The sequence below is a fragment of the Anabrus simplex genome, chromosome 1, assembly GCF_040414725.1.
Source record: "Anabrus simplex isolate iqAnaSimp1 chromosome 1, ASM4041472v1, whole genome shotgun sequence".
NCBI classification, from domain to species: Eukaryota; Metazoa; Arthropoda; class Insecta; order Orthoptera; family Tettigoniidae; genus Anabrus; species Anabrus simplex.
Window position 1 is genome coordinate 583,734,513 of NC_090265.1, and position 22,193 is coordinate 583,756,705.

At 40.6% G+C, this 22,193-nt stretch overlaps 1 protein-coding gene across 1 annotated transcript in view; it reads right to left on the minus strand.

Annotated features, from left to right (window-relative positions):
- Positions 1-224: 224 nt before the first annotated feature.
- Positions 225-22,193, minus strand: part of LOC136880696 (glucose dehydrogenase [FAD, quinone]) — a 54,445-nt gene continuing 32,476 nt past the window's right edge. Inside the window, exons 4-5 of the mRNA XM_067153322.2 lie at positions 19,323-19,499; positions 225-578 (exon numbers count right to left, since the gene is read on the minus strand). Of these exons, the coding sequence (XP_067009423.2) occupies positions 225-578; positions 19,323-19,499 (531 nt within the window). The remainder of the gene's footprint in view (positions 579-19,322; positions 19,500-22,193) is intronic.

Below are 22,193 nucleotides of genomic sequence, written 5' to 3' on the forward strand. Positions count from 1 at the left end.
ATTATTTTATCAAGTGTTAGGCATCTATTTTTCTGCTCAGTACGCATAAGCAGTCATTTTTCAAATACGTTGAACTTAACCGAGTTTTTCACTGAGGTCTTCAAAGTATCACAGACGGCAGGATAGAAGGAAAATATGGAGGTGGCCGTAGAAGATTATCCTGGCCGCGGAACTTTCGACAGTGGTTCGACATCTTTCACAATCTTTCCTTAGTAGTAATGTTATTAGCTGTTAATTCCCCACGAACTCTTGATGAGGTCGGCTGCCCGTTCAGCTATCATATATACTGGCGCCATGGTGTGAGCAGCAGGGATGACGGGAATCACACTGGCGTCCACCACACGCAAACTCTTCACTCCGTATACTCTGAGCTCGGGATCGACCACAGCTTCAGGATCCCACTTAGGGCCCATCTTACACGTTCCCACCTGATGGTGGAGATTGGAACCAATTTGTCTTATGGCACATGCCCAATATTGTTCAGAGCCGAAAGGTTTTTCTTCGCATCCCACGAATGGACGAGGGTTGAGTGTACTGTTGTACCGTTGTAGCGCTGACGTTCGAGAGAGTGATACCGCCTGGAACAAAAACAAAAAGTATTAAAATAAAATTGTCAGCTGAAAAGAATTCATCGACTATGCTCGCTATATTGTCTCCCAAGTCACCGAAATTCCAGTAAGAGAAAAAATAGTAAAGCCTTTCACTATTCGTAACTCGACGCTAATTGGGTTTAGCTACACTTTTGGTCGCGTGAATTCTGACCGCTCCACCCCTCCTCCAGCCACCTCCTACTCCACGACCACCTCAGGAAATTTTCTGGTACATATTTCTGTTGTACGCTGAGTGAATCTGAAGTTAATGTAGCTCTGCAGAATTGGAAGCCTAATTTCTGAATAACCAACTTTCAGACAGTGATTCGATCCTACGTCTTTCCGAGTGAATCGAAAATACATTTACCGCTTCACCTGGACAGCCCTTTGCCTCACCTGGCACTTAACCAGCTAGGTGGTCGTTATCGTTAAGGAATCAAGTCTTTATCGGTCAAATTCCGTGGTTGGCTGGTTCAAGTACCGTTGGTGCAAAATATTGTTTTCATTAGAATGTTCGCCAACAGGGTAGGGGAGGTGATGGTACCCAATTTCTAATCACTAGATTGCGTGCCAAAAGCCTAGATTTAATACCAAACCTCTCCGCAGTGTTGGTATGGGGTGGGGTCGTATGACGCTGTTGGTGGTGATTCGTCCGTCGAATGGAGATGCTAAGCCATGAGCAAAGTCCTTTGTCATTCGACAGGAGTAGGCTATATGATATGTAGGGAACCGCGGAAAACCATCTTCAGGACAACGGACAATGGGGTTCGAACTCATTATCTTCCGAATGTAGGGAGGATAACATATTAATATCAGATCTCAAAAGCGGTAAGTTAGTAAGATAATCAGTCCTACTGACCAATTAGGAGCTTAAGGTAAAGCGATGGGTGTTGTTTCGTCACCACTGAGCCAGAACTGGATTTTAAATCTAGAAGAAATTCATGTATGGAGGAAATTCATCTCATATTTAATTCAAAAGTAGGTCGTCTGAGCAATTTGTCTTTGTGTATGATGCATGCTTCCTCGTTTCATTTTTAGAATTATCAACTCGAGTATTTACTTATGTACGAAAATATTCAAAGTATAAAATGTTAAGTAAGCAGCAAGTATCGTAAACGCTCGGTGTGGTAAGATTAAAATCGCAAGAAAATACTCCTCCATTAACATCAGCAACTCTCAGTTGTAGATGGTACAGACAATCACGATGTTCCAGTGTTTGAAAGTCAGAGTAACATACAGAACACGTATCTAAACAAAATAATTTTATCTAATGGCATGTGGAAACGAAATAAGTTCTCTGCAGAATACCGAGGCTTCCGCATTGTTTCTGAAAATGTTTTGCGTCGGAGAAAGCATAGAAAAAGAGAGGATCAGACAGAGACCGGAACCTCGATCATTTTTTTCTTACAATTGGCTTTACGATAGGTCTTACGGCGACGATGGAATAGGAAATGGCTAGGAGTGGGAGGGAAGCGGCCGTGGCCTTAATTAAGGTACAGTCCCAGCATTTGCCTGGTGTGAAAATGGAAAACCACGAAAACCATCTTCAGGACTGCCGACAGTGGGGCTCGAACCTACTATCTCCCGAATACTGGATACTGGCCGCACTTAAGCGACTGCAGTTATCGAGCTCGGAGAAGCTCGATCTCTCAGTTACTCTGATACGTTGGACTACTAATCCAACCAATGTACTTCTACGAGGCTTACAGTTACAATCCTTAGATGTTCTTTACTAATAGGATAACCTCCCAATTATCACTCCACTGCCGTACACGGCGCCCAGTCCACGATCCTTACTATTAGACTCCTGGCACGTTCAACCTAGAGCTGCAGTTTCTCGTAAATTGATTCAGCTCTTATCACCTCAGAGCTAAGAAGATTTTCTCTAAACGACCCTCACCTTCAGGAGCCCTTTCTGCTACTACTGTACTTTAGCTGTTCCCTTCAAAAGTGCAGTCAGTACTTTCTTTTCTCGGGCATAACATATGAAAAGGAATTAAACATTTCAAAAGAACTTCATTATATCATCTCGAGTTTATATAGTAGTACCGTACATGCCAATAGAATAGAAGATTTTGAAATGTGGTGCTACTGAAAAATCCTGAGAGTGAAATGGACAGATCGAATCACGAATGAAGAGATACTGAATCGAATTGGTGAGAGGAGATTTGGATTAATTTGACGAGAAGAAGAGATAGAATGATAGAATACTTACGAAAATACCCAGGACTTATTCAGTTGGTGTTTGGGGGAAGTGTAAGCGGTAGGAACGGCACGGTAAAACCAATGTATGAATATGACGAGCAGATTAGAGCAGATGTAGGATGCAGCAGTTACGTTGGGTGGGTGCTGTGTTGATTGCGGACAGTGTCGATTGCGGACACCTCATTAACAGTCTCGATTGTGGCCACAAAATATTGGGGAAGAGTGCCAGCTCGTTCCAGGGTTTTCCACCCCTCTTTCACCCATGTTACCAATCCAGTTCTTCTCTATATTTTTCATACAGTACGTTAACTCTACCACTGTGGTAAGATTTTAGTTCGTTTGCTTGTTTCTGCTCATTAATCGTTGTGCTATTATGGAATTTATTGAGACGGAGAAACATAAGCCATGTGCCTTATTGCATGGTTATAGTTACAGACAGTTTAGAATTAGTAAAAATTGTGTTACCATATGGATTTGTTTGAAGGAGAAAACGAACAAGTGCAAAGGAAAATGATTTACGAAAGGTATGTAACAGAACTTAATAGATTTTAATGATTTTAATATGTATACCTCTCTTTTAAGTTTCAACTTTGATTCATTTAAACTTTAGTTGCAAATACAGGGTCTTTATTTATACTTGGAAGGAACTTTCGCGCTCGACCTTGGCCGCCAGTGACGGTTCAGTTGCCGGCTACCGCGCGTGCGTATGTACGCCAGAATACGGTGCTCAAACTCATTATCATGCATTTTACCATTTTTACAGTTTATGCTGAAAATGTTCCCCATGCGCTGCCAAAATAATCGGCGTCTCCTAATGTTTTCGGTTACTCTACCAAGATCTTCAGCACTGATGGATGCAGTTGCAACTCGTATATTGTCTTTAAGTTCATCTAGTGTATGGGGGTTGTTCCCATAAACTACATTTTTCAACATTCCCCACAAACAAAAATCACATGCCGTTAAATCTGGGCTACGAGGGGGCCACAGATTTTTACTTATGATCCTCGTACCAAACACGCTTCAGTAAGGAGATAACGACCTTTACGTCTATCTTTATTGTTTACTGAACATGTAGGTTTGAGTCTCTTGGCCAGTTGTTTTATTGTCCGATTGACAGGAATGGGTCTCCCTGGAAATTTCGCTCGAAACTGTTGTCTTGTCCTAGCGCACGATTTTCTGCACTTAATGTAAGTATTAATGCAGATATACACGTTCACGTAACGAATATTTCACATGCATTACAGCACTATACACAATCACAATAAAACACTATACAATACGACATACAGTACGCAGTAGCTTCATTGAACACCCTGCTATCTCGGAGTTCATCTCTCAACAACTGCAGAGTGCCGGAAACCGCGCCCGCCAGCGGCCGGTAGCGGCCTGTCATCGGCGGCCAAGTTCGAGCGATAAACTTCATTCCAACCATAAATAACGACCCTGTATATTACATATAAATATAAATATAAACATAAATATAAATATACATATAATTATAAATTTACTATTTCCCGGATGGGGAACCACGGAAAACCATCTTCAGGGCTGCCGATAGTGGGATCATTTTTCTCCAGACCGACAAACTTGAAGTCTCTCTGCACGTGTTATGAAGCGTGTAGAAAAGTGTTTTAACTCAATTTGGTTGAATTTATTAGCAACCAAAATAATTGTTTTTATTACATATTTGTTATTATTATTTGTATTATTACTATTTAATTACTTTTATTGCTAGGGGCTTTACGTCGCACCGACACAGATAGGTCTTATGGCGACGATGGAATAGGAAAGGCCTAGGTGTTGGAAGGAAGCGGCCGTGGCCTTAATTAAGGTACAGCCCCAGCATTTGCCTGGTATGAAAATGGGAAACCACGGAAAACCATCTTCAGGGCTGCCGATAGTGGGATTCGAATCTACTATCTCCCGGATGCAAGCTCACAGCCGCGTGCCTCTACGCGCACGGCCAACTCGCCCGGTATATTTAATTACTAATTAATATTTATTTGCTTACTCATTTTAGGTAATGAAGTCGTGAGAATTGTAAATCATGATTGCACGCCTGATGAGGCTCATCTGGATATAAAACAAGCAATATTTCGTGGAAAGAAACGGGCCTGAGAAGAACCTAGTTCTTCTATACCTCAGATTTATTCTGAAGAATTTCAAGATGTGCATAATAAAGGATATGAACTTGTAACACACGTTTATCAGTTTGCAAATACAATATTAAGCATTCAATGCACTATGGATGGAATAAGGATCATGGAGTGCAGAAAGAACCGAAGTTAGCGTCAAAAATCATCCTCAGTGAAGAATTGTTTAAAATGTTTGACGGAAAGAGCGTTCTCCTTTCAGATGACGGTGCAGATGACAGAATGTTAATTTTCGCCAGTTCTTTAGCTAAGGAAATGTTGCGAGATAAAAAACGTTGTTTTTCGTTGACGGTACATTTAAGAAGGTAATCAGCCAGTTCGCCGAACTATATACGATACATGTGGACCTGGGAAGTAGAGAAAGTGAAACGAACATCACTCTTATTGTATTCGCACTTCTTCCTGACAAGAAAAAGGGATGATCGAAAACATTGTGCAAGCTGTTCCAGATTGGAAACCAAAAGAAATTCACATTTCCCCAATCTGAGATTCACGGATGTCTTTTTCCATTTCACGCAGTGTCTGTAGAGAAAGGTTCAGGAAATAGGAATGACGACTCTTTACAAGGAAACGAAGATATCAGACGAAATATAAGAAAATGTACTGCATTTGCTTTCCTGAAGCCTGAAGATGTAGAGAGTAGATGGATTCTAATTCACAGTCAAGCTCCGCCGGATGTGAAATTAACAGAATTCTTGTTGAGCAATGGCTGCTGAATGAGTCTATCCCGCTGGAGATGTGTAACTGTTTTAACGTTAGACACAGAACAAACAGTACCATTGAAGGGTGGAGTTAAATAATCAATAGTAAACTTGGAAGGCCTCACCCAAGAATAAGAGATCTCATCACCTGTCTAAAGCTGAAAGCAAAGAATTCAGATCATTCAGTTATGCGGATGGACTTAAATTTGGATGGAACTTAAAGATAAAGAATTTACTGTAAACTGGACGAAAGAATTGCTTGAAGCAGGAGGGAGTACAATGAGGATGGTAACTTGGAACTGTTTTTGGACGTAAGGTCATTTTTGTCCTCAGAATGGAGTAAGTGTTGTTCGTTCAAAAAAACGTATGTTGTAAATAAGAGTGTATTATTAACAGTATGTATGTAAAATTATGACAAATCGTATAGATGAGAAATAATTATAAGCCTAAATTAATACGCAAATAATTATTAGTAGTGAAAACGACAAACTTCTTAAAAAGTGCAAACAGTTATTCTGACAAAGCAAAAAAAGCAGCTAATTATGAGAGTAGGCCTGCATTATTTCCAAGGCCGAGTACGGTTAACCGTACGGGTTCATGGCGTCCGTGGGTCTTCCGACCCCCTGCCGATAACTTCATATGCGGAGCTACACGGCGGGCCTACCTCAAAAATAAGCGAGGTGATCTTAAAAAAAAGGGCACGCTGTCCCGGTTAGCGCTAACAATGAAATTTTGCGCACTTGTTCTAGTAATAAAAGTACAATATAGATACTTTATTTCACGAAGGCTTATCTGTCGGAAATAGGCACATCGAGACTACTAATGGTGTGTCCGCAATCGAGACTGTCCACAATAAAGACGCAACTGAAAGGGGAAAACCCTGAAACGACCTGGTACTCTTCCCATATATTTTGTGTTCGCAATCGCGACGACACCGTTGGGTGGCTTGGAGAATTGCATCAAACCAGTCTATGGACTGATGACTCAAACGCACGTCAGAGGGGTGGACAAATGGACACATAAGTAGCAAGGCCATCGTAGCGCATTGGTAGATCATGGGACATGAATTTCGAAGCCTATGGGTTTGGTTCCCACCGGCGTCCACTTGGCCATTTCGGTTCTCTACTTAACTTCACTATGTACACCTGTACCATATTATAAACTTAACGTGATCTAATAAGCTGTATGTCTATTTGAAGTACAATTCTTTTCTTCCTCCTGATCCTTTCCTGGTTGGCACCTGATGTAGGTTGGCCTTGTTTTACGGTCAGCCTGATGCCTAGGGCCTACCCTATGTGGAGGGATATATTCACTATTACGTATTTCTGTGTTTGCTTTTAATAAGCTGTGTTGTTTGTAAATGAAGTGAAATGTGCATTAAGACTAACACATACACTCATTCCCCGAACCAGAGAAATAAACTATACACAGTTATATTTGGCCAGGGGTGAATTGAATCCGGAACTTTGGAAACGAAGGCTGACCATATATCCGAGGAATCGGACTTGAATTACAAAGCAGTGTTCATCCTAACTATTCACTGGTCTTTTAGTTCTTTCTGGATTGCGGCATTAGCCAACTGAAATTTTTAACATCTATATCACTTTCAAAGTACAGTTTTTATGAGTGTAAGTTTGCATTTAAATCTTTTGGGAGAGGGTAGCTTTGCGTCTTAAGACAGAAGCATTTAACTAGGATACTACTAACTAACATTGTGCCATTACTCAACTTCCGCCAAAAGTTAACAATCGGTGAGACACGTCCGGCGACCTACTTCACCCTACCATTCCTGCAACGCACTATTTCAAAATTACCTTCTTTCACTTTTCCTCTACGACTTTTGCATCTTAAGATTACTATTGTATTGATAATCGATACCGTCTTGATTCTGTTAATATTCGAACACAGTCTTCATTTGCCATGCGACGGAGGAGGGTAAAATGAGAGTGGATCCTTTTCTACATTTGTACCAGCAACGTAACGTAAGCAGGAATAGGTACTAACATAGTTGGGAGATGTGTGGAATCTTGTTATGACAGTGCTGGAGAGGTTTAAGGGAGCGGATATTATTATCAGTGGGATACTGCGAACGAGGGATATTAAGTGGAGGCTGATCGGGGATTTAAATCAGACTATGGAGTAGATATGTGGGAAATTAGGAGTGATATCTGAAGGTCCTAATCGGCGGTTAGGGGATAAGGGTTTACGCTCAGATGGCCTGCACATGAACTGCAATGGTACTTATAAGTTAGCGTGTTTTTTTTTTTTTTGTTTTTTTTTTTTTGACAGTTGCTTTACGTCGCTCCGACACGGATAGGTCTTATGGCAACGATGAGATAGGGAAGGGCTAGGAATGGGAAGGAAGCGGCCGTGGCCTTAATTAAGGTACAGGCCCAGCATTTGCCTGGTGTGAAAATGGGAAAGCACGGAAAACCATCTTCAGGGCTGCCGATAGTGGGGTTCGAACCCACAATCTCCAGAATACTGGATACTGGCCGCACTTAAGCGACTGCAGCTATCGAGCTCGGTGGTGCTCGTTCAGAAGAGTTGTAGGGAGTTACAGTACATTCAGAGAAACGGGTGAACTAATGAGTGGTGATGAGAGTATGGGGAGCTGGAAGTCAAGTCATGAAGTTGTTAGTGTTAAACTGTAGAGGTATTGTAAAAGGAATAGAAGTAGTAATTATATATATATATTTACCAGATAGTGACATTGGAGTTGAATCATATAGCTGAGAAGTGATAGTATGGATGCGGAACTTTTCTCATGGAATTGAAGTGCTTATCGTACCGACAGGATAATAACGATAGGAGGGGAATATTCATACTAGCAAAATAATAATTTGTAAGCTACGAAAATGATAAGGAGATTGATTGATTGATTGATTGATTGATTGATTGATTGATTGATTGATTGATTGATTGATTGATTGATTGATTGATTGATTGATTGATTGATTGATTGATTGATTGATTGATTGATTGATTGATTGATTGATTGATTGATTGATTGATGCGTGAATGACCTATTATACAGTGTGAGTACCCCTTTAATGAACGCAGCAGTCATAATAAATCAATACATAAATAAATGAATAAATAAATCTCTCAATTTGTTCAAGAATACCATAATGGAAGATTTTTGTAGTTTGTAAGTTCTAGTCCTTCCGTCTGTCTGTAATCTCATCAGCCCGTAGGCTTCAAATAGCTCCCCGTACGGTTATATAGTTATAGAGAAACCACAAAAATTGATGGCGGCGTCAAAATCAGGCGTACTAGGAAGGACGCTGAGAGAGGTAGTTTGCCATTGCTTGCCCGACTGGGCTGGAAAGTGGTATTGCAGCATGACCTACCCTAGAAGTACCTCTTTTCATAACACTCCGATGTACTATTCGTGCTCCAGGTGTCATTACTCAGCACCATCCTTATCTCAGTATCTTCTGTACTGTTACAGCCGTAAGTGAGACAGACTTCGATGGAGGCTGAATTAATCTGGCTTTGAGAGATTAAACAATAACCAACTGCGGCCATCAAAAAATATCAAAAGGAGGGTCTTGTTTTAATTATACTAACGTTTGTCTTAGGGAAGTACAACAAGTTAATAATCATTCACCGAGCTCGATAGCTGCAGTCGCTTAAGTGCGGCCAGTATCCAGTATTCGGGAGAGAGTAGGTTCGAACCCCACTATCGGCAGCCCTGAATATTATTTTCCGTGGTTTCCCATTTTCATACCAGGCAAATGCTGGGGCTGTACCTCAATTAAGGCCATGGCCGCTTCCTTCCCACTCCTAGGCCTTTCCTGTCCCATCGTCGCCATAAGACCTATCTGTGTCGGTGCGACGTAAAACAACTAGCCAAAAAAAAAAAATAATCATTCATTCAACACCAATCAGAGAAATTGTGTATGTTCGACGCTTGGAAGAGGGAAGAACTCGAAAAATGGAAATAAATTGAAGGACTTAGAAAACTTAATACAGTCGTGACAGAAAAAAGAACTTGAACAAGGAAGTTCGGATAAAAAAATAAAATAAAAAAAAACGAGAATGAGGAGCCTGATGTAAGTTCGAACAACGACAAACTCAGCTGTCAGTCTAGTGTTCACCAAGTTGAGACTCTCGGGGAGCGATCTCTCCTAATCATCTATACAGGGTTGGCGAGAGCGGGGAAAAATGGGATGTACTGTGGATGTATTCTATAGCTCACTGATACTGGGTCATTTGAAACCTTCCTGATTGATTGATTGATTGATTGATTGATTGATTGATTGATTGATTGATTGATTGATTGATTGATTGATTGATTGATTGATTGATTGATTGATTGATTGATTGATTGATTGACCTATTATACAGTCCGACTACCCCTTTAATAAACGCAGCAGTCATAATAAATAAATACATAAATGAATAAGTAAATCTCTTTGTTTGTTCAAGAATACCAAAATGGAAGATTTTTGTAGCTTGTAAGTTCTAGTCCTTCCGTCTGTCTGTAAGCTGTAGTTTTTTATGTCTCGAGGCTGCTTAACCGTGGTGGTTTTACGGATTTCGGAGACTCCAAGGTGCCGGAATTCAGTCCCTCGTGGGTTGTTTTACGTATCAATAAATCTACCGACACGAGGCTGACGGTATTTGAGCACCTTCAAATGCCATTGGACTGAGCCAGGATCGAACCTGCCAAGTTGGGAGTCAGATGGGCAGCGTCTCAACCGTTTGAGCCACTCAGCCCGGCTTTAGAAAGAAGATTTGGAATGGCACATGGCCTTGCAAAGCACTCAGTGTATACGGGAAATGAGTACCTGGTTAATTCATAGAGACAAAGGGCCACTCTACTCACTGTGTGGCGAGGTTCCCTTCATTCCCTGTAGGGAGGTGATAGTTTCCCCTTGATGCAGCGTCAGGATAAATGCCGAGGACATGTTCCGTTCATCTCGTGTAGGTCTTTCTATTCGACCCCCATGGACGACCTGCTGCATATCTGAGTGTGAGATGATGTTAATGAGGTAGGAAGAGGGTGAAAACTTGTGTCAGTAACCGGCCTACTCCTGTCGAATTACACCAATGGGCCTGCTCGAGATTTGTCTCCATCCGACGGACAAATTACCATCAAGAGCGTCGTATGACCTCACTCCATATGACCATGGTGGAGAGTTTTGGAATTGAATGCAGGCTTTTCACACGCAATCTAGTGATTAGAAACGGTATACTACTACCTCCGCTACCCTCCCGGCCAACATTCTGATGGTGATATTTTTGTTTAACAACAGCAATCAAACCGACTAACCACTGTGTCAAATCATTGAAGACTTGACGCCTTCAAGATAATGGCAACCAGACGGGTATGTCTGTACTGGTGTGTGGATTTGTAATATTAATTTAGGGCCAGAATGAGAGAGAAATGCCTGGTATTAACAATATGGATCGAGTGATGATAAACCAGGGATGTTGAAATAATACTTATCTAGCAATTGCAAGGCAAGGAAATAATTTACATTTTTATCCACCTCAGAATGTCCCAGTGACTCCAAGAACGCACTATGCTTTTAAAATCTTACAAAGAGATTTAAATATTAGAAATACGCAAAACGGGTACATTATATTACATTTGTTTATTTATAGGATATTGTTATAAAAGTGATTATTAATTAGTCGGTCCACTATTTAATTAGAAGATTTTAAAGTTTTGTTTTTTTTCTGATCGAAAATGTCGTTTACACCAACTGAAAAAAAACAAAACAAAAACAAAATATCGGTCTCCTCTTCATGGTAAGCACTGAATTACTACTGACTGGCATACAGTCTACTCCTTTGAGAAATATACATTAGTCAACATGGTGCAACTCACTGTCATTTATTACATTTTTCCTTTTAATACAATATACAATGAATACCTTTGAAATTATTATTCCATGTAAAAGACAGTCACAAATACAGTGCATGACTTTTTGTAGCATAAGACGATAGTTAAATTAGACTGTGCATTATTACTGTACAATAATAATAATAATAATAATAATAATAATAATAATAATAATAATAATAATAATAATAATAATAATAATAATAATAGTAATCATATAACACACCGGGCGAGTTGGCCGTGCGCGTAGAGGTGCGCGGCTGTGAGCTTGCATCCGGGAGATAGTCGGTTCGAATCCCACTATCGGCAGCCCTGAAGATGGTTTTCCATGGTTTACCATTTTCACACCAGGCAAATGCTGGGGCTGTACCTTAATTAAGGCCACGGCCGCCTCCTTCCAACTCCTAGGCCTTTCCTATCCCATCGTCGCCATAAGACCTATCTGTGTCGGTGCGACGTAAAGCCCCTAGCAAAAAAAGAATAATAATATAACAAAAATTATATCTCTCGAAATGCAAAATTTAGGTATTATCGTTTTGCTAGTGGCTTTACGTCGCACCGACACACATACGTATTATGTCGACTATGGGATAGGAAAGGCCTAGAAGTTGGAAAGAAGCGGCCGTGGCCTTAATTAAGGTACAGCCCCAGCATCTGCCTGGTGTGAAAATGGGAAACCACGGAAAACCATTTTCAGGGCTACCGACAGTGGGATTCGAACCCACTATCTCCCGGATGCAAGCTCACAGCCACGCGCCACTAACCGCACGGCCAACTCAGCCGGTTTAGTCATTATCAAACTGTAATTAGCCTTGAAGCGTTATATTCTTCAGAATGGTCAACACTTCGAACACACAGTCTGCTTGAAAAATTGGCAATTAAGGAAAGGAGGATTATCCGAAAATTTCTTCGTCCCAACCTCAAAGATGTTTGTAGACTTCTGAGCAACTTGGAAATATACACCCACACTGAAAAAATATTATGCATAATCCGGAAAAGAAGGATAACTTTTTACGCTAACCTCTTTAGATTGCCAGCTGATAGAATCTGTAAACGTATGTCATCCTATTTCAGAAGTCTTAAAACGATTTCACCTTGATCAGTGGAGATCGATAAGGGTCTTTTAAAGTATGGAATCAAAGAAACAGACATTCAATCCGAGCAACACTCAAACACAGACTTAGACAGGTGCATCATGAAGAAGTCCTAACTTGACTGAAGCCTGTCCATTCTGATGCATGAAAGAAACCATACTCCAAAAAGATGAAAACTTGGTGGGCCCGCAAGAAAACAAACAGTTCACATCTCGCGGTCCTTAAAGTCCCTAACGGTGAATAATAATAATAAGAAGAAGAAGGAGAAGAAGAAGAAGAAGAATGACACATGCTCCACGAGGTTTAGGACAAGGCTGAGGGGAATTGAACTACTAAGTCACAGACTTAATACTACTTCTGCTACTACTACTACTACTACTACTACTCCTAGTGTACTACTACTACTACTCCTACTGTACTAATAATAATAATAATAATAATAATAATAATAATAATAATAATAATAATAATAATAATAATAATACCAAGGAAAGCTTTCGTATAAGAGTTCCTGTCTCGAGATGACTTTCAAAAGGTGCTTGAAAATTTCGCAAGTTTCTAGTGGAGCTCGTCGAAACGATTACCAAACTTCTGTAATGTCCTAGACATTTATGGGTATTATTATAACCACAATGAAACCATGAAGTATTCAAGGGCAGTCATATTACCTCACAGTTGACCAAGAGAAAGCGAGCAGTACTTCACCGCTAAAGATGGTAATGACCTAGTCAGTTCAGAGAAGCAACACAGTCACTGTCAGGTTAAACTACGAATTTTGCTGCAAGTCATGCAGTTTTTCATGGTTTCCAATTTTCACACGAGGAAAAAGCTGGGCCGGTGCCTTAATTAAGGCAACAGGCGCTGCCTTCCTATTCCTAGCCCTGTCTAACCTCACGTCGCCGCAAACCTTTGATGTGTTAGAGCAAAGTTAAACCATTCTCTGAATGAGAAGATGATCTGTAGACATCAGTTACTTGTCAGAAAGTGGTATGGGTCGGAATTCGTCCGGCTGCTTCGATGAATAAAGCACAACCGAAAAGAAAAAGAAAAGAAATAGCAAAGTCATCTCCGTACAGGCCATAAAGGGCCTTGGAGGGGTGGAAGGTAAAGGCTTCCACTATTCGCAAACTCGGCACTTGGTGGGGTAGAGTGGTTAGCTCTACGCCCGGTCATCTTTGCCCCCAGGAACTGACCTGGTACTCATTTTTCATGTAGGCTGAGTGAACCTGACGGCCATGTGCACCACCGGAAGTGGAAATCTCGTTTCTAAAATTTTACGGCTTCCTGACTGGGAGCTTAGCTGAATGGTTAACATAATCACCTTAAGTTCAGAGGGTCGGAAAGGGAATTTTAACCGAGCCCGGTTAATTTATCTAGCCCGGGGACTGAGTGTTTATGATCATCTTAATGCACTTACTCATTTAATTTATGACTGTTAGGCCAATGACTTGCCTTTCCTGGCAAGATCTAGTGTTTACAGTGCACTATGTCTTCTGGTGTGGGCTAGAACAAATTCGTTACTTTCATTGACTTGTCTCAGTCTCATCCTTGGCTTTGACAACATGAAAGTGACCGACGTATGAGCAATGTTAGTAGTGCCATTCCTTCTGCAGCCAGTCCCTGCTATGAGTGGTGTGAAAATGTTGCTCATAGAATCAACTGGTGCGGGCATTTCAGTGAGCTTGGCAGACTGATATGAAATAGCATCTTCTGGCACAGTGAGGAAAACAACGGGAAACTACCTAACTCCTCATTTCCCTAGTACGCCTCGTCAGTGAACCCTGGGCCACCTATGATGGCTGATACAGGCCAATGACAGAGCAATACTTGTTCAATCCCCCCCACAGTAAAAGCTGGAGTAACGAGAAAGGAGGATATCTTTAAGATAAGTTCCAGTTGTCAAGTTCCTAAGTATTTCAACAAAAATAAACATAAATATCTGAGTGTGATTTGATAGAATTTGATGATGTTTTCTTTCAAGAACTAAACGTGTCATTTTATTTTAATTTTATTCCTTTGCAGGTGTAATACTGTTACCATATAATTTCTATTTCAGGTACTTTATCAATTTATTTACACAAAGTTAGTTCTGACAGACTGAAGAGTCTAACAGTTATAAATTAACTGAGTCGAAACTGAAAAGGGATGGCTTCAAATAACCCCCAAAATCGTTTTTTTAAACGCATTACACTACAAACCACCATAGAAATGTGCAATACAGAATACCTCCCTCCACACATGGTTGACTTCAGGAAAGGCATCCGGCCTTAAAAGTGGGCTTAATCGGGATTAATACCGGGCGAGTTGGCCGTGCCGTCAGGGGCACGCGGCTGTAAGGTTGCAAACAGGAGATAGTGGGTTCGAATCCCACTGTCGGCAACCCTGAAGATGGTTTTACGTGGTTTCCCATTTTCACACCAGGCAAATGCTGGGGCTGTACCTTAATTAAGGCCAAGGCCACTTCCTTCCTACTCCTAGGCCTTTCCTATCCCATCGTCGCCGTAAGACCTGTGTCGGTGCGACGTAAAGCAACTAGCAAAAAACAAAAAAAGAACCTACATTAGTGCCGACCCCGACTAGTTGGGAAAATGCGATGAAGAAGAACAGATAATCGTCACCATGTAATAAGATTACACGGGTTGGTCTAAAACAACGTGAACTGCATATATGAGCGTTAGGGAGTTGGTCACTCTCATAAATAATTCGAAACAAATAATTCGATATCTCGCAACTTTGTTATTCTGTCAACTGCTGAACTTAGCCGGTCAGATTACTTCGTAGGTGAATTCAAATGGGTTTTTCTGAGGCGGTGTTACTAAATCTTCACGTGGCTTAAGACCGGATTGAGAGCAGAAGTGGAAGAAAATCTTCGCCCAGGGAGGGATTATTTAAACACGGACCACCGAGCTGAAACGATCCCACAATAGCAAGTACGTTACGGTGACACCGGCTGAAACCCGCGGTATGTTTGTGTTTGATGCTGATTTCTGCATGGAATGCGTTCCTGGGGACTACGTAGTAGTTTTGATGCTATTAGTTTTACGTCCCACTGACTACTGTTACGGTTTTCGGAAACGGTAAAGTGACGACATTTTGCCCCGTAGTTCTTTTACGTATCAGTAAAAATACTGATGCGAGGCTGACGTATTTGAGTACTTTCAAACACCACAGAACTGAGCCAGGATCGAACCCACCAACTTGAGCTCAGAAGGCTAACGCTTTACCACCTGAGCTATTCAGTCCGGCATGTGCCTCAACAGTGATTATATATTTGATTATCCTGAATGGTTTACCACACTAAAGGAGTTCTCTTTTCATTTAAATTCAGAGAACTGTGTGTTCATTGTCGCAGATCGTTCTTCTTTCGCTGCTCATAGAGAAAATTCTACTTTGACAATTTTTTGAACTCTGACGATGACCCCTTTGTGAAATATTACTCGTATTTCCTATGACAGTCTCCTTATTCAGATTCAGATGCTTTTTCCTTCATCCTCAGTTAAAATTTTCGTCACCGGGTGAGTTGGCTGTGCGGTTAGGGGCGCAAAGATGTGAGCTCGCATCCGGGAGATAGTGAGTTCGTACCCCATAGTCGGCAGCCCTGAAAATGGTTTTCCGTGGTTTCCCATTTTCACACCAGGCAAATGCCGGGGCTGTACCTTAATTAAGGCCACGGCTACTTCCTTTCCATTCTTAGGCCTTTCCTGTCCCATCGTCATCATAAGACCTATCTGTGTCGGTGCGAAGTAAAGCAACTAGCAAAAAATAAATTTAAAAAAAGTAAATCATCGTTTACCTAGGGACAAGTTTTTGCATTGTTGTTCTTCGGGTCATCAGTCCATAGACGTGTGTGATGGAGCTGTCCATTCCACCCTATATTGTGTTCAACTTTTCATTTCTACATGACTACTACATCCTACATCTACTGTAATATGGTTGTCATATTCATACCTTGGTCTACCCCCGTTGTTTGTACCGCCTACGCATCCCTTACCTCAAAAACTAATTGAAAAAGACCTCAGTGTCTTAAGATGTGTCTTCTAGTTCTATCTCCTCTTCTGGTCAAATTTCGCCAAATCTATTTCCTCTCACCAATTCGATTCGTGATTCAATCTGCCCATCTCACCTACAGAATTCTTCTGCAACTCCACATTTCAAAAACTTCCATTTTCTTTCTGAGTTAGTTACCTTCCAAATTTCCCTTACGTACAATGCAACCGAGCGAGTTGGCCGTGCGTGTAGAGGCGCGCGGCTGTGAGCTTGCATCCGGGAGATAGTAGGTTCGAATCCCACTATCGGCAGCCCTGAAAATGGTTTTCCGTGGTTTCCCATTTTCACACCAGGCAAATGCTTGGGCTGAACCTTAATTAAGGCCACGGCCGCTTCCTTCCAACTCCTAGGCCTTTCCTATACCATCGTCGCCATAAGACCTATCTGTGTCGGTGCGACGTAAAACCCCTAGCAAAAAAAAAAAAAAAACATACAATGCAACGCTCCAGACAAAAGTCTTCAGAAACATCTTACTGATTCCTATATCAACGTTCGAGGTGAGCAAATTATTTTCTTAAGAAAGGCGTTCCTTGCATGGGCTAGTCTGCATTTCATGTCCTTACTTCTGCCAACATTGATTATTCTACTACCCAACTAACAATATTTTATGAAATTCTTAATCTAATATTTCCTACATCACCTGACTTCACTCAACTGCACTCCGTTACTTTAGATTTGGATTTATTTATTTTCATATTATATTCCTTCTCCAAAACTGTGTCCATACCATTCAGTAATTTCAACATGTTTTCTGCACTCATATAAAATAACAATATGTTGGCAAATCTCAGAGTTTTTATTTCTTCTCCTTGGATTATGATTCCTTTTACAAATTCCTCCCTGATTCTACATTAGCAGCTGATATTCCCCATGCAGACTAGATGTTGTGCGGTGCTTTGAATGATATCAGAGACATGATCTTCAAGTGCGAAAGGTTGCTCGTATGGGTAGGAATCATTAATATCTAACGATATCCTCATAAACTGACCACGTGGTACGATTACATCATCATCATCCTTAAATAGTGTCCTTATCTGAAACATATTTAAAGTTTAAATCATGTAAAATTGAACTCTAAACAACAACATGCCAGACTTAAGTACGATCTGTTATCAGAGAGCAATCCAATATTCCCTAAAGGGAGGGGCTAACTGAAAACCATACCATATCACGAAGCGAAAACGATTAATTGGAACATTTTACTTCCATGGTGATGAGATTTCCCAAGTCTATATTAAGGAAATTTTTACAGTATAGTAAATGCATGTAAGATAATTTATTGACTTTTTTACCACAAAATTCCATTAAATAATTTTTAAAGTACTACATCAATTTTACTATGTTCGATTACCTATTAGCAGTTCACATCAAGCAACATTTGACTAGTTAGAATTATCCAGCCTTCGTGGTTATCATTTAAGAAATCTTCAACATTTATTGCCATTTCCTTATGGTTGTTTCCTAATGTAATGGCACTAAGCCAGTTCTCTTCCATTGTATTTGTAGGTTTTTAGCATATGTATGGCCGAGAAACTTCTTTCTGTAGAGGTTGTCATGACTGGGAGGGTAGCAAATATTTGTAGCAATAATCTAATACTGGGAAAGAAGTCTTCATTACTTAAAACTAATAGTACACATTTTTTGCCTTCTATTTCCCCCTGGATGAGACGTTGCCCAATTATCTCTCCATAGCGATATTTCTGCTCTTAATTCAGCACTTTTTGCTGTGTAAGCTGCTTCATACATCTCTGTTGCTTTATAAATTTCGTCTACTGAAAACTTAGAAATACTACTGGGAACACCACACTTAAAGGGGTCACTTTGTAAACATTATCACAAAGTCTCATTGAAGGTTTGACAAAAGGCGAGAACAGCCTACTACCTTACGAATGTATTTCTCATGATCCTTAGTTGACACACTCGTCCTTTGAGTTTGCCTGCCACAAATAAGTGGGAGACGGATTTCTTCATCCATTGAAGCAGCCATGCCTCTTGCTGCAATAAAAGTGCCTTTAGATTTTCCATCGGTTTTTGTTTTTTCCTCATTATATCCAATCTTCCTATTACGGTGGCAATGTAAGACAATGCAGATCATACATATTGTTCAGGATCTTGCAAGAACTGACACAGTTTCACAGTGTGGGCCAAAGAGGAAACAGCTGTTTCAAAACCAATGATACATACTTTTCTTCTCAAAGACGCGACTGAGGCAACAGCTTTACTTTAATTTGACTTCCTGCACGTTAAAAACACCTGGGAGACAAAATTCCGACAACTCGGCGTATTTCAAGATATTCAGTATCTGAAGAGAAGTTAAATAAATAAAGGCATACACTCACAGACTTAACAAACTTCAGCCGTTTATACTTAAAATCCACTCTCCTTGTGGTGGGAGTGCCCAATATTTCAGAGACATTGCGTTCGAACACCCACTGTCAAAAGCCTTAAAGATGCTTTTCTGTGGTTTCCCACTTTCACACCAAAGCAAATGTCGGGGTATACCTTAATCAAGGCCACGGTCACTTCCTTCCCACTCCTATCCCATCGTCGTCATAAGACTTCCCAGTGTTGGTAAAACGTAAAGCAAATTGTAAAAAAAAGTTTAGTAAGAGTTAGCAAGTTTTAGACAAATTGTTATTACACAAGTTCTTCCGCATAGACAAAGGGAAGCTTACCAATTGTATGCCTTTTATGAGCGTCTCTAGATCCCGCTTGTCGTCATAGTAGTTAGCGTCAAGACGAGGAGGGCTGAAGGGATCATTATTATTGAGTGAAACACGACCTCGAGATCGTGGCTTCAGAAGCACTGGAACCACACTCCATGCATCTCGTCCTGCGATCGGAGCATACACCTAGAACAATAGGAATAGTATTATTTCGATTCGAATGTTTCTCTCAAGTAATCAGATCCCGTTTACACTTTCAGAATATTATTCGTCATTTTACAAATAATCAAGGACATTAATGCCTAGGAAAGGACGTGTTATCGCAGTACTTCATTCAGAGGATGCATGTCAATTTTTGGCTCTGATATGTCACCATTCGTATCGTATCTGCTAAATATCTGAGAGCACTCATACTATCTAACGTTGATACCCTTTACTAGAAGATTAATTCCCCTCTTAAAGAAGACATCTATTTTATATTTGATATTATTATTATTATTATTATTATTATTATTATTATTATTATTATTATTATTATTATTATTATTATTATTATTATTATTATTGACAAACACGTTGAAACTGCGAGACATGCCGGTGGCAATATATCTGCTTACACTAGTATAGCAAAGAATTGCAATGGAAACCGAAGTTACATGAAATCAAACCACAAACAATAATTACATTAAAATAGAACATTGCAAGAAATTGTATCAATACAAGGAATTTTATAATAACTACAGGCAAGATAGCTCGACAAGACTACAACAGGTGGACCTCTAGGATTGTTCACTGGAGACCATAGGGACATAAGAGAGGCATTGGAAGACCCCCCAGAAGAGATGGCTCGACGACATAAAGCTGTTGGCTGGAACACGCTGGTTCCAAGTGGCTCAAGACCGAAGACGATGGAAACATATGGAAGAGGCATATATCCAGCAGTGGATTAAAATAGGCTATAAAAGAAGAAGAAGACAGGCAAGAAAAGGAAGAAATATATAAAAACAAAAAATACATGACAGTTAAGAAATACTTATTAGTGTAAAATACTAACAAGCAATTTCATGAGGATTTGTACAAAATTCATTGAAAATAACATAAATATTTCCTTACAGCTTTCGTAACACAATTACAAAGCAATCACTCAAGAATTAGCTCACAATTTACAACTTACAACATAATAGATGCCTTTAAAAGCATTGTAGCGTAATAATTATAGAGCAATTACATAAAATACACGGATCTCAATATCTCACTAAAATAAAGTGCAGTAAAACATTGTTATAACGAGGTCGGTTTCAGTGACTCTTTGTCCATAACGTCAGGTGTTCCTTGGTACCTGCATATTCCCCGTAAAGAAAGTGTATTTGAGCCTTGCTTACTACGAAGAACATAACATATGTATTTAGCACGTACAGTATATAACTTCATTTTCAACATCGATATGGATGAGGATTTTCTAAGAATCAAACTATTTTAAGCTCCCTTTCTTCACTTGAAATTTCTGAAGCTGCAGATCATGTCGATGACACGGATGATGTTCCTTATCTAAAGTGCTGCGAAACATAGAGTGCGAAAACTTGAATCAATGCGACTATGAAACGTACGCAACCATAGGAGTGAGCCTAATTATAACGCAGGCGAACATGGACGACGATATGGTACGCGAAGACAAGAGTAAAGACCATAGTGACCAAGAAGTAATTTATAGTGTAAACATGCTGTACGAAGCTACTGTAAAAATAAGGGTGTAGTGAAATTGTGGTGGAAATTGCGAATACAGAACTTACATTAAAAAGTATGTATGATGCAGGAGAAGGCAGACATAACTTTCTAATTATTATTATTAAATGAAGAAGCTTTATTGTCGCCCCCTCCGCTGCTCTCGACGACTGCTCCATAGCTCTATATTTGGTGGGGTGGAGGGACTTGCACCCAAAGCTCGCTCCCCTTACGTGGTGATCAGCAAAATCTATGCCGCCCTTGATATGCTGTTAATTTTAAGAAGAGAAAGAGACATCAGGGAGGGTTAGGAGATACTGAAGAACGTGTCTGCCTGTACCTATCCTCAGCATGCTACCAGGCCACTTGAGGTTTAAACGGGTAGTAAGTGTCAGGACCACATAGGCAGAAATAGAAAGATAGTACATGAAAGGATGTGGGCTGAAAAGAGTCCCGGTAATATCGTTAGTTAAGAACAGGTGTCGTGCATACGTCAACATTCTATTCCAAACTGTTTAGTAATTCGGGGAATCAGTCCTTCTAGGCACTACTGTGGCTAACGAGGGCCTTACCGGTTACCAAGCCATGCCGTGAGAAATCTTAAAGATACCTCCACAGCTTGATCTCCTTGGGATCCTTGGTATCCAGTCTCCGATCCTGGAGAATCCGGCCACGCCCACCGATGTAGAAGCCTGCTGGAGGTGCTAGACACATTTCACCGAGCCTCCTTCCTCTCTGCCCGAGCCATTGGCTCTTGTGAACCGGCAACTGGGATGATAGGGCGAATGGCTCTTGGATTTACATACCCACCGGCTGATATAATATAGAGCAGTGGCGCGGTCTGTACGTGGCTTAATGCCGGCATTAGGGCACCAGTCGAAGAATAAACCTTCGCCAGGGAACGCGTTTGAATAAAGACCTCCGAGCTGACAGGATCACGCCAAAGCAAGTAGGCTACGGTGACACTGGCTGAAACCAACGGCGTGCTTGTGTTTGATGCTGATTAATCGACATGGCTTTCAAGCCGTTCTTAAGTCACGTGCAGTTTTAGCAATAGTGCCGCACAAAGCCCATTTGAATTCGCCCGCTAAGCGATCTGATTGGCTAACTTCAACAGCAGATAAAATGACAACGGTGCGAGATAGTGAATTACTTCTT